A 17,684-nucleotide genomic window follows, 5' to 3' on the forward strand; every position below is an offset into this window, starting at 1 on the left:
AGAAAAAGCAAAAGCCGAAGTCAACCCATTAATCTTACTGGCTCTCAAATCCATTTGAAGATAGTTTTACTTTAAAATTCAAATTAATAGAACAATGAAGAACAATCACAAAATTCTAGAGAAATCTAGCCCTCTGAATGAATGCAGTTATTTTGTCAGCGTTTACAATATACTGCTTTAAAAGTGTGTTAAATGACTACAAGGATGTGGTTTTTTTTTTTTTTAACAGGTTGGGTTGCCCTTATTCAGTTAATAAACTACTCCTAATCTATATCAGGTCTGCAGCTTAGGCTTCAGTATCTTTGAAAAGTGAAATTGTTTGGTATTGAATAGTTTGGGTTTTTTTAATAGACGTTTTCAGAATTTATAAAAGCACAGTGAATGGTTTTATGATCCCTGTATAAACTTTAGCAGTCTTCAGTAATTGTCAGCACGTGGCCATTCTTGTTTTGTTTATTCCTTCTCACCCCCACCCACACAGCTGGATTATTTTGAAGCAAATCCTAACATATAATTCCATTTTTAAATTCTTCAGTAAATACGTTTTATGGGTATAATTGTAAAAAAGCATCTTTTTACTTTTGGCAGGACACTTGGCAATTAAATCATGGCAACCATAGAAGAAATTGCACATCAAATTATTGAACAACAGATGGGAGAGGTATGTCTAGTTTACCGTTCATTCACTGCTTCACCAAACTTATTTATACCAAGTGTAGTATATGCTAGGTTTTGGTGGTACAGAGATAAAAGATACCCTTGAATTTAAGTGCACTTTGATCAAGTAAATCAGAAAGAGAAAAACAAATACTGTATGCTAGCATATATATATGGAATCTAAAAAAAAAAAAAAAATGGTTCTGAAGAACCTAGGGACAGGACAGGAACAAAGACGCAGACATAGAGAATGGACTTGACATGGAGAGGGGGAAGGGTAAGCTGTGACGAAGTGAGAGAGTGACATTGACATATATACACTACCAAATGTAAAATAGATAGCTGGTGGGAAGCAGCCGCATAGCACAGGGAGATCAGCTCTGTGCTTTGTGACCACCTAGAGGGGTGGGATAGGGAGGGTGGGAGGGAGACGCAAGAGGGAGGGGATATGGGGATATGTATATGTATAGCTGATTCACTTTGTTATACAGAAACTAACACAGCAAGGTAAAGCAATTATACTCCAATAAAGATGTTAAAAAAAAAAACTAAAAATAAAAAGTTCGCTTTGATCTAGTGAGAGACAGTTGAATAATTGGACAATCATAATAGGATATGGTAAGTGCTGTGATAATTCTGTAGGGTGTTATGGGAGCACAGAAGAAAAACAACTAATGAAGAGTTGTGGTAGAGTGAGGATCTAGCCAGGGAATGTTTCTGACAGGTGTGGAATCTGAGGTTTAATAGACCAGTAGAAGGACATCCATGTCAATAGATAGGTCTTCATGTTTTTTAAAAGTTATGTCCTAGTAAGAGGTACCATAATCTAAAGGTTTTCAAAGTATCATCTAGGAACTCTTTCAGAGAGTCAGCAAGGTCAAAACCATTCTCATAATAATACTAAAATGTTACAGTATTTGCCTTTTCACCATCATTCTCTCACAAGTATATGGTGCAATTTTCCAGAGGCTGCATGTCATGTGATAGTGTATGATGAAATATGTCAACATTTAAAAGGTGTACATAACTCACTGAACCAGTGTTTCCCAAATGACCAATGCACGATGTTACACAATCACTCATGAGTAAAGGATTCACATTGCTGGATAGATTTTAACATATAGTTTCTGATTCCACATTGCAACTAACCTCTAAAAAAACTATCACTTGTCAAGTTTTGGTGTCATATTAAAGAACAGTTTACACATTTTGAAGAAACAGTTAAGATATTCTTCCCTCTTTTACCTAGTAAATGTAAGCCTTGATTTTCTTTATATATTTTAACCAAAACAACATATTGCAGCAGATTGAATGCCCAGGTAGGTATGAGAATCCAGCTTCTATTAAGCCAGATATTAAAGCAGTTTGCAAAAATGTAAATCAGTGCCACTCTTCCCATTGATTTTTCTTTTGTTTGGAAAATCATTTATTTTTTAATAAATATGTTACTTATGTTAACATTTAATGGGTTGTTTTATTTTTTAAATAAATTTATTTTATTATTTATTTTTGGCTGCATTGGGTCGGTCTTCGTTGTTGCATGCGGACTTTCTCTAGTTGCAGGAAGCAGGGCTACTCTTCATTGTGGTGTGCGTGCTTCTCTTTGCAGTGGCTTCTCTTGTTGCGGAGCACGGGCTCTAGGTGTGTGGGCTCCAGTAGTTGTGGCTCACGGGCTCTAGAGCACAGGCTCAGTAGTTGTGGCACACGAGCTTAGTTGCTCTGCGGCATGTGGGATCTTCCCAGACCAGGGCTCGAACCCGTGTCCCCTGCATTGGCAGCCGGATTCTTAACCACTGTGCCACCAGGGAAGTCCCTGGGTTATTTTTAAATGAATTAATAAATATTAAAAATATTTTTCTATTTGAATTTCTAATACGGTAAATATCAATAGATACAACCTACATAAACAGAAGTTCTTTGGGCTCTCAGTGACTTTTCTTTTTTTTTTTTTTTGGTGTGTAAAGGGGTCCTGGGACCTGAGAACTATTTCCATAATCTATTTTTTTTTCCATAATCTATTTACTGGTCCTTATTGAAGGCCATTTGGATTGCTTCAGTTTCTAATTATAATTATTATGCTGCAGTAAACATACTTTTACCCATCTAAGCAAAGGGTTTCAACCCAATAACAGTTGGACCCTGCATGTACCTGATGCTCGTCTCTTAAATAACTGTGAGCCATTAGATTTTTATTCAGTTTACAATGGATATTTCTGATAGAAATATTCTAAAATAAAATTTACAACAACATAAACTTTACATGATAAAATTATAGATGAACTGATGCAAAGTCACATCTTACTGAAAATTGCAGAAATTGTGAGAGAGGAAGATGGAGACTAGACTTGGTAGAAATAACCTATGCAAAATAAAATTGACAGCAGTTAAAAGCAGCCAGAAAAACAGGATATGGTAGAAATAATGGTCTACAAAGGAAACTCAAATTGGCAGCAGCCATAATCAATACCGTCTGCTCTAGACAGTAACTAATTAGTGATTCAGAACTTTGCTGTAAATTTTGCATAGAAAATAGTCTTGATGAAAATAATTTCAGAGAAATAGAAACAAACTTTGCCATTTTAAAATTGAATCAAGGAATTTAATTGGCTTAATGAGTTTATTCTGTAAAATATTTGCCTAGCAACAACAAAAACCGTCAATGCTAGGCTGTTCTTTTTGTTCATAAACTTGCTCTTCCCCAGACTACTCCATCTCAGTAGATGGCAATTCTGTCCTCCCAATTGGTCAGGCCAAAATTTTATAGTCATCCTCGACTCTTTCCTCACATTCTACTTCCAATTCATCAACGTATCTTGTCAGCTCTCCCTTATAAAATATCCCAGATTTAATCATTTTTCACCACTAGCATGGCTGCTACCCTGATCTCAGCCTATATCTCTGCCCATATACGATACCCAAGTGCTGCCAGTATCTGTGCAATAGCATCCTATCTGGTCTCCCTTAATTCTATTCTTGAACATTCATAGTCTGGTCTTCGCACTAAATCTAGAATGATCCTATTTGCAAAAGATCCTGCCACGTCTCTTCTCTGTAAACCCTTCAGTGGATCTCCATGTCATCCAGTAGGAAATCAGTCATTTTATGGCCTACAAAGTCCTATTCCGTCTGGCCCCTTTTGTCTCTCAGATCCCACCTCCTACCATAAATCTCTCTCTCCCATTCTATTTCACTCACACAGCTCTCGGTGTGCTCTTGCCTCAGATGTATGGAACACACTCTTCCTGCCCCACAGGCTGCTGCTTCTACCTGGGATGCACTTCCCCTAGCTAGTTCTAAGCCTTGGTCTGCTACTTCACTCAGGTCTGTGCAAAAATGTCATCTCCTCATCACTGTCATTCCATCAATGACTCTCACCTTATTCTGCTTTATTTTACTTTGTAGCACTTAATACCACCTGACAATATTATTTGCTTATTTGGTTTTATCTGCCTTTCCTCACTAAAATAAAAGCTTTATGAGAATAAAAATTTTGTTTTGTTTATTGCTGTATCCAAGGACTCAGAACAGTGATTGGCAAATAGAATGTACCCAATATATGTTTGTGTAAATGGAAGGGGAAAAGGAGAGGAAGGGAAGAAATCAAAATAGTGAGATCCATGTGTTCTTACTATTGTAGCTTTATTTGCACATTTGTTTATTTCTGGAGGATAGGATGTCGAATTAGAATTGGTAGATTTAATGGCGTGTGTGTATATGTATTATATTGAACGTATGTATATAATGGTATGCTTTTCTAGTCTAGCTTTGTCTCAAGGTATGAGAAAATTGTGCTTAGAGAAGAAAAAAGATTAAGTTGACTTGATTACTAATGACATGATTGTGTTAGATTGTTACAGAGCAGCAGACTGGCCAGAAAATCCAGATTGTGACAGCACTTGATCATAATACCCAAGGCAAACAGTTCATTCTAACAAACCACAGTGGCTCTACTCCAAGCAAAGTCATTCTGGCCAGGCAAGATTCTACTCCAGGAAAAGTTTTCCTCACAACCCCAGATGCAACAGGTGTCAACCAGTTTATTTTTACAACTCCTGATTTGTCTGCACAACACCTCCAGGTAAATAACTAGAGTTTCTTTTTATCTTACCCTTGAAAAACATAAAAAGCATATCATAAGGGTAAGTCCTGACATTAAGACTTTATGTCCTGCATGTTCAATAGGAAAAAATCTTGCATAAAATTATGTGCTGCCCTCGCCTATGAGCCACTATTCTTTTCCTCAAACATCCTCACACCCATATATTTTGGTGGGTTTTTAGTGGCTCACAGTAAGAGCCAATCTGGCTAGTTTGGGCAGGAAAGGATTTAACAAAGAATGTAGAGAGCTCAAAGAACTGTTAGAAAGGCTGAAGAAACACTTGTAGGTCAGGTTTCCAAGAATAACTACTGGAACATGCTTCAGAACTTCTTCTAAGTGACCTTCTGCATCTGCACAGTTAGGAAACTTCCAAATCAGGAGCATCTATAGAATTATATAGCTGCAGTTTCCAGGACCAAGATGCCTGTGCCTTGAACAAGCAGCTGCCAAATCAAGAAGTTGATATTCTAGCTGCCAGCTTTGTCACTTTTGCTTCCTCTTTTGTCAATCAACTACATCTTCATTGATGTAGCAAGCAGTCTATCATGGTTATACAGCTGTTTTTACCACTGGTTGCTATGTTTGAATACAAATACAATGAACCCTTAAGTTTGCCTCCAGACACTTTGAGGAGAATGAATGCCAACTTAAAATTGGGTTCTGTATTTTGTGATGAAAACACTGATCAAAGAAAATCCCTTTTAGGATTGAAAAACTCCAAATTCATAAGATACAAAATTATGCCTATATATCCTGATCGGTTCTATTATTCTTCCAATTACATAATTTATATTATTTTTAGAAACAGCTACGGTAGAAAATGGATAGGATATATAAAGTTATCAGAAAGACGGAAGTCACTAAAAAAATGTATAACATTATCCGTACCTTAATTTCTTTATTAATTAACAGACTTGATTTTTTTTTTTTAGAACAGTTTTGTGTTTACAGAAATATTGAGCATTTAGTATAGAGAGTTCCCATATAATCTCCAAACACACAGTTTCTCATATTATTAATATTCTACATTAGTGTGATACAGTTGTTATACTTGATGAACTAGTAGTATTTATACATCAACTGCAGTCCATAGCTTTCCCTAATTTTTACTTAATATCCTTTTTTGTTCCAGGATACCATACTACATTTTTCATGTTTTCTTAGACTCTTCTTAGCTGTGACAGTTTCTGAGACTTTCCTTGTATTTGATGATTTTGACAGTTTTGAAGTGTAATGGTCAGGTATATTATAGGTTGCCCCATTGTGGGACTTTGATGTTCTTTTTTTTTTTTTTCATGGTTAGACTGGGGTTGTGGGTTTTGGGGAGGAGGATCACAGAGGTTAAGTGCCATTCTCATCATATCATATCAAGGGTACTTACTATCATCATGTTTTATGACTGGTGACATCACCTGGCTTAAGAGGTGATATAAGATTTCTTCACTCTAAAGTTACTCTTTTTCAAAAGACTTTCTCTATTTAAAAATTAAGATGATATTGGTACTTTGCCTACGTTATGGATCATCTCTGAGAGCAATGAAAGAGAAACCAGGTATAGGATAGAATCTCCTGGACCAAAAAGATTTGATTTCTGGTCTGGTGACCAAGATGGGATGTGGGCAAGCCCATTAACCTCTCAGTGTCTCTTCCACCCTTAGGAATAATAGCAGATAAAATATTAGCACCATTTGCAATAGATATGCTATTAAAGAAAAGAGTGATACTTGTCATAGATGCTTTCAAAGGGCATCTAATACCAGAAATTGTTCGTTTATTTGTTTAAGTTTTCATTGAAGACTGATTTTTATGGTGATATAAGAAGAAATGATGCCACTATAACATAGTAAGGGACTGCTATTTTATTTTATTTAAAAATTTTTTTTGGCTCTGCCACTTGGCCTGCAGGACCTTAGTTCCCCTACCCAGGGATTGAACCCGCACGCTTGGCAGTGAAAGTGCGGAGTCGTAACCATTAGACTGCCAGGGAATTCCCTGGGACAGGTATTTTAATGACTGTTTAAAGTTTTTAAAATCAGAATTATTCCTGAAGGCATTCACACCCCCTAAGAGAAGAAAAAGAGGTTTATTTTGTGGGCTGTTTTAAAGCAGGGGAAGATGTTTACTAAATGACGCATTTTTTGGCTTGAATTTAATTTGTTCACATTTCAAAAGATTGAAAAAAATGACAGAAAGATTGAAGGATAAACCTGAAAGAAGAAACTAGTATTTCTTTGCCAGTATTACATTAGCTGTACCTAGTGATGAGCTCTTAATATAATTTAAAGAGGTTTGGTGATTTGCCCAAGGCCATCCCACCTAGTCCCCACTAACTTGCTGTCATTAACAGACTCCAGAGTCCATGCTCTCAACCTCTACACCTAACTCAAACCTTAGACAGCTCGAAAAGTTTATACCTTTGTATATCAGTCATGTTCCATAGTTATAAGTAAATGCTTTAACATATTTTTTTCTTTATAACTCCTTTTCTATTTAAAAAATTCAGATTTATCTTTTTATGCTGTTATAGCTTATTTTAGTCATGTCATTCCATATGGAAATGTTCTGAGTTATTCAAAGACAAATGTCATGATAGGACTGATAACTGCTGCAGTACTTTAATGTGTTCCATATGAATAATAAATACGTAATGGGTGAGATACAGTAAAAAATACTCATGTATTTGTGTGTTTAAGACTCTGTTTACTTTAATGAAATTGTTATGGAACAAATTATTATTGAACAAATTAAAAAGGTATTATTTCTGTCTGTGCTTTTTATAACATGGGAGTCTTAATCTATATGTAAAGAAAATTAAGAATACTTTAATCGATGCATGCCTAATAATAGAGTTCAAAGTTTTAGAATAACTTTTGAAAAAGAAAGCAAAAAGTAAGATTGACTGAATGTTCTTTTAATTTTTTACATGAGAATATTACTAAGTAACAACAAATTATTGTGTTTTTGTTTGTTTGTTTGTTTGGGGGGGTTTTCTTTAGCTCTTAACAGATAATTCTTCCTCCGAACAAGGACCAAATAAGGTTTTTGATCTTTGCGTAGTATGTGGAGACAAAGCATCAGGTAACATTAAAAATAACCTCCTATATGTGTTCTCTTGTTAAAATAACTATCTCATTACCATGTTTCTTCTACTGAAAGTAAAAAGAAAAAGAAGCAGGTTGTTTTTATGATTCATATTTGTAGCCTATGAAATTTAACTGATTTTTCCCCAGAGCTTTTTATTCTCCTAAAGGTTTTTTATTTCAGTGCAGTTTAATGTGATCTTGCAATGACATAAAATGCATATTTCAAAGAGTTATGAAAGACAGTTTCACTTTTTGAAAGTAAACCGAACATGTGGAAATTTTTCTGAATGTGAAACCAGTTTTGTCAAAGGAATTGCTTAAAAATTAGTTGTGATCCTTAATAACATGTATAATTAGGTTGTTAATCTACCTGTTGAGTCCTGTTCTCCTTCCAGGAATACAGAGTAACAGATTATTGAGGTGGAAAAGCTCTGGTTAACCTCTGTGTAATGCTCTGCGTAGCTGAGCAGGCACTTCTCCAAGCCTATTTCTAGTACTCAGGGTTATGCCATTTTAGTTCCTTCATGCCAGAAATACACACCCATATTTATTCATATAGATTCACAAGTGCCAGTGGGATAAGTTTAAGGGCCTGGCTTGTTTTCTTTAATCTTTTTTATCTTTTCCATAGCTTCATTAAAAAAAACCTCCACTAGAGCTTTTCCAGGAGTATATTCAGTTTGTTAATAGTTGTGCCAAAGAGATGGTTTGTGAAACAATAGGCTTATCAAAGTACAACAGATTTCTCCAGAAATTTAAAAGTGGAACTCACAATGAGGAAAGATTATTAGATTTCAGATACTAACTGACATTATATTCTTTTTTTGGAGCAAAGTTTTTAGAATAAAATAACTTTTTACAGTATATAACAGAACTATACTTTGTAAGTGATCTCAGAAGTGAAAATAGTTTTTATATCATGGGGTTATGGGTGATTTTGTTTCTTCTCTTTCCCAAATTTTCCATGCCATTGTTAAGATTACTTTACAAAATTTAGAAACTCATACTGTAATATATTTTATCAGAGAATAAGTTTGTGCCATTTTCTGTTTGGTAATTCCTAAAAAAAATTTTTATGTCATAAACTCAGAAATCTCAGTTTCATCTCATGTTTAAAGGGAAGAAATGGGCTTATTTCATTTCAGTGCTGAAATATGTGACTTTTGTGTTTTCTTAAACATTTTGTCTTTAGGGCGTCATTATGGAGCAGTAACTTGTGAAGGCTGCAAAGGATTTTTTAAAAGAAGTATCCGAAAAAATTTAGTTTATTCATGTCGAGGATCAAAGGACTGTATTATTAATAAACACCATCGAAATCGTTGTCAATACTGCAGGTTACAAAGATGTATTGCGTTTGGAATGAAACAAGACTGTATGTATTAGCTTTAAAGGAGAGAATACTTTTTAAGAATTCAGGCACACTCTTAGGAGTGTGTTATAATTAACACGTTAAAATATGTCAAATATATATGGTTTTTAATTTAAAGTTTTCCAACTAGAAATCTAGAAATATGTGAATATGTATGTATTTTTTATACATTCAACAAATCTTTATCGAGTGACTATATGCCAGGCATGTACTTTTAGTTTGAACATGGTAATAATAATAAACCAACTAACTAGATACAAGTTTAGTTTTTGATTAAACTATCAATACTAAAGTGATTAATAAGGTAATGAAAATAGCTAGTATTGAGTTCTCATTATGCTTTTACTCTGTGTATAGCGTATGAATTAACTTATTTGTTCTCACAGCAAAATTCTCAGTAGATGCTGCTGTTATCCATGTTACATTTGAGTGAACAGAGGAAATTTAGTAACTTGCCCAAGGTCACACAACTAATAAGTGGCAGAACTTGGACTTTAATCTTGGCAGTTTATTTTTTCTCAGAAAATGTATATTTAACAGCTACAGTATACCATCTCCTAAGTATCATGAAATAAAATTGCTATAAAATAAATTAAATATATTACCTCTTTTATAAATGAAGACTAAGCAATTGAATTGCTTCTCAAAAGTCTCCCTGCCCTTAACTGAAAAAAGATTCAACTTCGGGCTATTTGTGGTTCTCTATTAGTATTGTTTTCAGTTGGTTAAATATTACTTCATTTTTTAATACTCTTATATAGGTAATTAAAGGACTCCTAACTTCAGGTTTCCTTTTTGACAGTGAGCTTTTAAAAAATAGGAGCTCTTCTACATTTCTGCCACGGCTGGGGCAGGGAGAGAAAAGAGAACAAGAGATGCACATTGGCCAGTTTTGCTCTTTTGAAGCAACTTTTTTGAACTTGCAAATAATTTCTAAAGATTGATGGTTATCTTTGGAGTTCAGTTACAGTAACCACATCTCCCATTAGCAGCATTGCTGACCTAAAGCTTACATTTGTAATTGCCTGTAAATTCTGCATTGTGATATAAGTTTGACACATTTTTGTAGCTGTTCAGTGTGAAAGAAAACCCATTGAAGTATCAAGAGAAAAATCTTCCAACTGTGCCGCTTCAACAGAAAAAATCTACATTCGAAAAGACCTTCGAAGCCCATTAGCTGCAACTCCAACTTTTGTAACAGATAGTGAAGCTGCAAGGTATAGTAAAAACAGCCAAAAACCACATATATTAAGGAGCTGGTAATTTGTTTTTCTTCCCAGTGAAACTAAGGCTAAAATTTGTACTTATTTGTTACAGGTCAGCAGGACTGTTAGATTCAGGAATGTTTGTGAATATTCATCAGTCTGGCATAAAAACTGAGTCAACTATGCTGATGACACCAGATAAGGTGTGTTTAGTACAATTAATTTAAAGCTTAAAATTTTTTAAGCTTTTAAAATTTTTTCCTTTTCTCCTCCATCAATTTGGCCAATAGATTTGGTCTTAAATATTCCCTGTTACAAATTACTTTTTTTTTTTTTAACAAATTATCATCAACGATTTGGTAGTGTCAAATGACAAAACTAAAAGATTTTAGTGATGAGTTTGATGTCCCTTATTTAAGGGAAAACAATCCATGGATTAGCAGATTACAGTGCTCACAAGCAGTGGAGCACTCTTCCAGAAGAAATTTAGTCAAGAGTGAGTTTTATAGAGCATTTGAAGCAGCAGTGAGGAAACAGCTTAATTGGCACAGAGGTTGGGGATTCTCTTGTGAATCTATCGAGTCCTGTTGTCTAGGGTAAGGTGAGCTCACTAAAGCTGGAGCAGGAGGATTGTGACTGGTGTATGATACATTTCCTTGAAAGGTGTTTCCTTTAAGTGCAAACTGACTTAGGTTTAGGTTTGTGAAGTGGACCAGGTCACTAGAGCAGCCTCCGTTTTGTGAGTCCTGATAATACAAATTAACTTTATCAGTAGAAATGTTCATTATTCCACTAGAACAATTATAGCTTCAATGTGAAAATGACAAACATTTAAATGTCTTCCAGGTTTCTTTTTTTTTATATATAAATTTATTTTATTTTATTTATTTTATTTTTGGTTGCGTTGGGTCTTCACTGCACGCGGGCTTTTCTCTGGTTGTGGTGAGCAGGGGCTACTCTTTGTTGCAGTGCGCGGGCTTCTCATTGTGGTGGCCTCATTGCAGAGCATGGGCTCTAGGCGCACGGGCTTCAGTAGTTGTGGCACATGGGCTCAGTAGTTGTGGCTCACGGGCTCTAGAGCGCAGGCTTAGTATTTGTGGCACACGAGCTTAGTTGCTCCGTGGCATGTGGGATCTTCGTGGGCCAGGGATCGAACCCGTGTCCTGTGCATTGGCAGGCAGATTCTTAACCACTGTGCCACCAGGGAAGCCCTCTTCCAGGTTTCTTTCATCTTGAAATAAAAGTCCTCAGAAATAGAATGTATAAGTATAAATTCTTTATATTCCTTTTGTGTTCTCCTACAGATTTTAGTGTTAAAATACTTAAAATATTTCAGGTGAAGAGAAATTCCTAGCACACCTCTCAAAACATTGACTTGAGTCAAAAATAGGAGTAGGGTTGCATGAGCTCTCATATTATGTATCCAGGTCATCTGGGTTCTCTTAGAGAGTTGGAGCAGCTCTTTATTGAGCAAGGCGTCTGAAAGAAAAAAGGTTTGCTTATTTAGATCCAGCATGTAGAGTTTCTCTAGTGTTAAACATTTTTCCTGAAGACAGATTTCAGAGAGAATATGAATAGTGTTTCTCTCAGGCTATAATGTGATCTGGTTTCATATGCCCTATAAGATTATTCAGTCTATATATGGCCAGATTTATGCTGTTATTTGTTGCTTGATACTTTAAGGCACTCTTAATACTTGTGCTCTGGAGTCAAATTTCATCTGCCATTTACTAGCTGCATAACCTTGGGCAAGTTATTTGACCTCTTAGTGCCTCAGTTTCTTTCCTCATCTGTAAAATAAGGGATAATAAGAGTGTCTACCTTACAGGCTGAGCTTTAGCATGTTGTTATTAATTGAGGAGATTTGGTATCTTACCATAAATATATATCGTGAGGAATTACATACAAGATTTCACTTATCCTTATCTACATGGTTTGTGCTTAGAATGGTGGTTACAATTTCATTGACATTACCTCCATTAGGAAAGGAAGAGAACTAAGTTTTGTTGAAAAATTACTATTTGCCCAGACACTGTAGTTTTCTATATGTTTTTATATTAAATTGTATTAACAGTCTTGTGCGGTTAGTTTCTGACGAATGGTCCCAAAACTGTCAAGTTACAATGTGAGATCTTTCCACATTAAACATCTAGTTAGATACACATTTTATGAAATGGAAGAGATTATATATAAGTGTTTAAGTTTTAGTTGAAAATAAGAATACCTAAAAATGTTAATTCCTTTTACTCATATATATAAAAGAAGGCTGGAGCAGTGGTTACGAGCATGGGCTTTCCAATCAGACAGTCTGACTTCCCATCCTGCCTCCACTGCTTACTGCTGGAGTGACGATGGGTAATTCTTCTTATCAATAATAAAGGGATGATGATTCCTATTTCACAGGGTTGTTGTGAGGATTAAGTAAAAAACATGTAAGTAGCAATCCTGTAAGAAACTCAGTAACTAGTGGATTACTGAGTAAATGATTCTAGGACCATTCATTAATTTGGGGAGAGCACAAAACTTACTTGCCTACCTATTCAGTGAAATCAGTTTCACATAAACTAAAGAATTGATAGAAGAAATGAAGTTCAGGACTTCCCTGGTGGTGCAGTAGTTAAGAATCTGCCTGCCAATGCAGGGGACACGGGTTTGATCCCTGGGGCAGGAAGATCCCACATGCCGCGGAGCAACTAAGCCCAGCAGCCACGACTGCTGAGCCTGCGCACTAGAGCCTGCCAGCCACAACTACTGAGCCCATGTGCCACAACTACTGAAGCCCACGCACCCTAGAGCCCACATGCTGCAACTACTGAGCCCATGTGCTGCAACCACTGAAGTCCGTGCTCCTAGAGCCCATGCACTGCAATGAAGAGTAACCCCCACTCACTGCAACTAGAGATAGCCCCACACAGCAATGAAGACCCAACACAGCCCCAAAAAATAAATAAATAAAATTTAAATTTAAATTAAAAAAAAAAGAAATGAAATTCAAGGAAACATATGTATCCTTTTAGGATTAATAACACTAAAAACAAAAACCGTAAGGGTATAATGAGGGGACTTTCTCGGTGGTCCAGTGGTAAAGAATCTGCCTTACAATGCAGGGGACACGGGTTCGATCCCTGGTCAGGGAACTAAGATCCCACATGCCACGGGGCAACTAAGCCACGTGCCACAACTGCTGAGCTCGCACGCCTCAACTAGAGCCCACGTGCCACAAGCTATAGAGCCCACGTGCCCTGGACCCTGTACGCCACTACCAGAGAGAGAAGACCCGCACACTGCAACTAGAGAGAAGCCTGTGCACCACAATGAAGAGCCCACGTGCCTCAATGAAGATCCCCCATATGCTGCAACTAAGACCCAATAGAGCCAAAAAAGGAAGAAAAAAAAAAAAACTATAATGAAAAGTTTTAAATATCTGTGGTCCTATCAATAGGCCATAGAAGGCAATGAAGGGCCTTTCATTAGGTTAGGGTAGAAAAATTAGAGCATTTATAAAAGAATGACTATTGAATTGAAGCACATAAAATATATAAAAATCTGAATTTAAAATGATACTCAGAATTCATCTTTCATCGTGAGAGGTTGCTATGGCATTGGTTCATTGCTCTAAAAATAGGTAAGTAAAAGAAGAAAAATCAAGCACTTACCTGCCTTTCCTGTACAGATTATATTTCTGGGTAGTCAGAGAGTTAAGGATAGAAAGTTTTTTCATAAAAGAATTATAATTTATATGCGTAAAAAATACACATTAACAAAAATAAAAGCTGAAGACAAATAGGAAAACGTGCAATGTATAACAAAAGCCCAATATCTTAAATATGTAAAGAGACTTTCCAGCTACACAGTGCCTGATGTTCAATGCATTTAACACAGTGGCTGGTAAAAGTTGGCATCCTAGAAGTCTGTTCAATAATCCACTTTCCTTTTTTTTCTCTTTTCATTAATAAAACATTAATTTTATCTGATATAACTTTAAAGTTTATATAATACGTTTTGGAAATTACTGTAATAATATTATCAGAATTTTAATGCTAAAAAGAACTTGAAAGATCATCTAATTTAATGTCCTTTTACAGAGAAAGCAATTGTTACATGGATAGATTAGCCAGTAAGTGCAGTTTTTAGTTTAAGGTAACTTTTGTATAAACATTTCCTAGGAAATGTACCTGATATTTTTAAACTTGTAGTTTCCTCAAGTTACCTCAAAGCTCAGAGCTCTTTGATTTTACTTTTTGGTTTTCATTTATCTTAGAGTACTTTTCTTTTGGCATTTCATACTCTAGAATTAGGTATTTCAGATTTAAAAGTTTACTGATACCAATTTGCACAATTTTAATTTTTTTTTTTTTTTTTAAAGGCTGAATCATGTCAGGGAGATTTAAGTACATTGGCAAGTGTGGTTACATCATTAGCAAACCTTGGAAAAACTAAAGATCTTTCTCAAAATAGTAATGAAATGTCTGTGATTGAAAGCTTAAGCAATGGTGATACCTCTTTGTGTGAATTTCATCAAGAAATGCAGACTAATGGTGATGTTTCAAGGTAAGGTCTGTTTTGATTATGTGTCCTTTTGCTCAAGTGTCCTTTAGTATTTCTTAAAATATGTTTATGTTAAATATTATTTATAGAAGTTTCAAAAAACATATTTCTATTAGACTTAGAAAACTTAAGGCATAAGTAAATTTTAATTGAAAATTCTATTCAATATAAAATGTCCAGCAGGTTACATTGTAAACAGTGAGCCATAAGTGAATATGATAAGATTAGAAATGTAGTCATAAAATTCAGGAATTTTTTTTTCAGTAAAGATGATAAATAATTTGGGTCTGAATTTTCAGATATCTTAGTTGCCAGATTTTATCTTTTGTGTATTTAAAGTTAAATATTTGTCTTTCTAGGCAGTCATGTTCATTTTGACCACCAATTTCTAGTGATGAAAATAGATTTTAAAAACTTAGTTGAATCAATTACGATTTTAAGTTTACACTTCAGGAAACTCGTATCAGAATTCTACTTTTCCTTCTTTTGGTATTAATACTTAGGATGCAGAAACCAGATTTTTTCAGGCTTTTTTCACACTATTCATCTTCTGAAATATTGAAGAAACTGCATTTAAGAGTCTCAAATAAGTACTTTGTTAAATATGAGATTTTAAAGAACTGTAGAAGGCATTTCATTGTAAAATATGGGGAGCTATTTTGACTAATTTGCTAATATTATTTGCCATCCTGATCTCAAATTCTTATAGTTCAGATATAGCTATGTTACCATAAGTTTTAAAGTATTCTCTGAATTTTTAAACAAAATTAAAACCTAACTTTGTGTTGTGTAGAATACAATAAAGTCAACATAAGTTCTTGCCCTTGGTTTTCTAAATAACTTATGTATGTAAAATAAATGGGCTGATACCTTGTAGTATCAAACGTATAACTTATAAAAGCATATTTTCATACCAAAGCGTAAGAATTTTTCTCCCCTTAAATTACATAAGTTTTTTAAAAGACTTTAATCCTCTGGTAAAATACATTAATATAATAATATAGTTTTTCATACGATATATTTGAAGTTTAATTTGTTGCTTTTGGAGAGAGTGAGTCAAAGACATCACTGAAATAGAATGCTCAGTGATACACCAAAGTTCTATTTTCTAAACAATTTTTAAGGCCTAAATCTTAACTTCAGAATTTTATATAGAATTTTCATTTTATTGTGGAGATTGGCCAAGCTCACAGCTTCTGATGTCTCCTTATAGGGCATTTGACACTCTTGCAAAAGCATTGAATCCTGGAGAGAGCACAGCCTGTCAGAGCTCAGTAGAGGGCATGGAAGGAAACGTACATCTAATTGCTGGAGACTCAAGCATAAATTACATCGAAAAAGAGGGGCCACTTCTCAGCGATTCACATGTAGCTTTCAGGGTATTTCTATATATATGTATATATATATATTTCATAATTTTTATGTTGGTTACCATTTTGATTTTAATTGTACTTTCAAAAATCAAAGTATATTTGTTGTGCTTTTAAAGTCAGAAATACCCCTGATAGAATTTGAGACAGCAGCTAAAACATATAAAATAATGGCTCAATAAAACATCCTGTTTATAAATCATAGTCATTATATCAAATAATGTGTTTAAGAGTATAAAAGTTAGCTTTTAGAAAATTTAGACATTTTTTTCATTTAGACTCTATTAAATATAGTTTTATTGATGGTGGTATTTTTAACTTAAGTATTGGCATTTGTGATGTGTTGAATCCACTGGTTTATCCAGCGCCTAGCTACTACTACTTTAGTGTAAACCAGTTATCTAAGACCCAGATATTCTGCTTTTACCAAGTAACTACAAAGAACACAATTAATTATATATTGCCCCAATTAGCTAGCTCTCAGCTTTATTTTTTTTATTATTTTATTTTTTTTTTTTGCGGTACGTGGGCCTCTCACTGTTGTGGCCTCTCCCGCTGCGGAGCACAGGCTCCAGACGCGCAGGCTCAGCGGCCATGGCCCACGGACCCAGCTGCTCTGCGGCATGTGGGATCTTCCTGAACCGGGGCACGAACCCCTGTCCCCTGCATCGGCAGGCAGACTCTCAACCACTGCGCCACCAGGGAAGCTCTCAGCTTTATTTTAAGAAGGTTAAAATTATTTAATTCTAACTTCTGTTTTTTAACTTTTTATACTTTAACCACTTGGAGAAGGTACATTTGTAATTTCTTTTTTGCTTCCTTAAATATGTTAATTTATGATGGAAACAATACATGTGGAATACTAGAAACAATGCATGTAGAATATTAGAAAATAACTTTCTGGCATTTGATTTGTCATTCAAATAATATTTGGACCACAGCTATAGAGAGGCTGACCATTGAGGCCCTACATTAAGACCCTGCTGTTTTGACCCCTCCATTTTAACCGCTCTTTATCTTTGCTCTGCCAGCTCTGAGTACTGTCAGCAAATCATATGCAAGTGATTCCAAGTACTTAGGAGATTTCAATTAGCAATGCATAGCAGTCCTGGAATACCTGAGGGTAGTTGCTCTTAACTTTACTGTAGATTATAAATTTCCATGGATTTCTTACAAAAATATGCACAGTTATCAAATAGATATGTGTGCTACTGGCAGAAATAATGAACACAAAATAAATCTAACATTGGCCAGAACTGCATATGATAAAATTTATTCTTGTAAAATTTGACTTGTAGAAATGGCCCAGAGAAAACTCACAGTGACTTAAATAATTCTGTAATTTGATATAGG

General features: G+C 35.0%; 1 protein-coding gene across 1 annotated transcript in view; it reads left to right on the forward strand.

Moving 5' to 3' along the window:
* The first annotated feature begins 588 nt into the window (after positions 1-588).
* NR2C1 (nuclear receptor subfamily 2 group C member 1) overlaps positions 589-17,684 on the forward strand; it is a 35,455-nt gene continuing 18,359 nt past the window's right edge. The window contains exons 1-8 of the mRNA XM_065887020.1: positions 589-661; positions 4,505-4,735; positions 7,753-7,834; positions 9,032-9,211; positions 10,278-10,425; positions 10,526-10,616; positions 14,780-14,964; positions 16,175-16,340. Coding sequence (XP_065743092.1) covers positions 608-661; positions 4,505-4,735; positions 7,753-7,834; positions 9,032-9,211; positions 10,278-10,425; positions 10,526-10,616; positions 14,780-14,964; positions 16,175-16,340 — 1,137 coding nt within the window. The 5' untranslated portion in view covers positions 589-607. The remainder of the gene's footprint in view (positions 662-4,504; positions 4,736-7,752; positions 7,835-9,031; positions 9,212-10,277; positions 10,426-10,525; positions 10,617-14,779; positions 14,965-16,174; positions 16,341-17,684) is intronic.

The sequence above is a fragment of the Phocoena phocoena genome, chromosome 11 (assembly GCF_963924675.1).
Source record: "Phocoena phocoena chromosome 11, mPhoPho1.1, whole genome shotgun sequence".
NCBI lineage: Eukaryota > Metazoa > Chordata > Mammalia > Artiodactyla > Phocoenidae > Phocoena > Phocoena phocoena.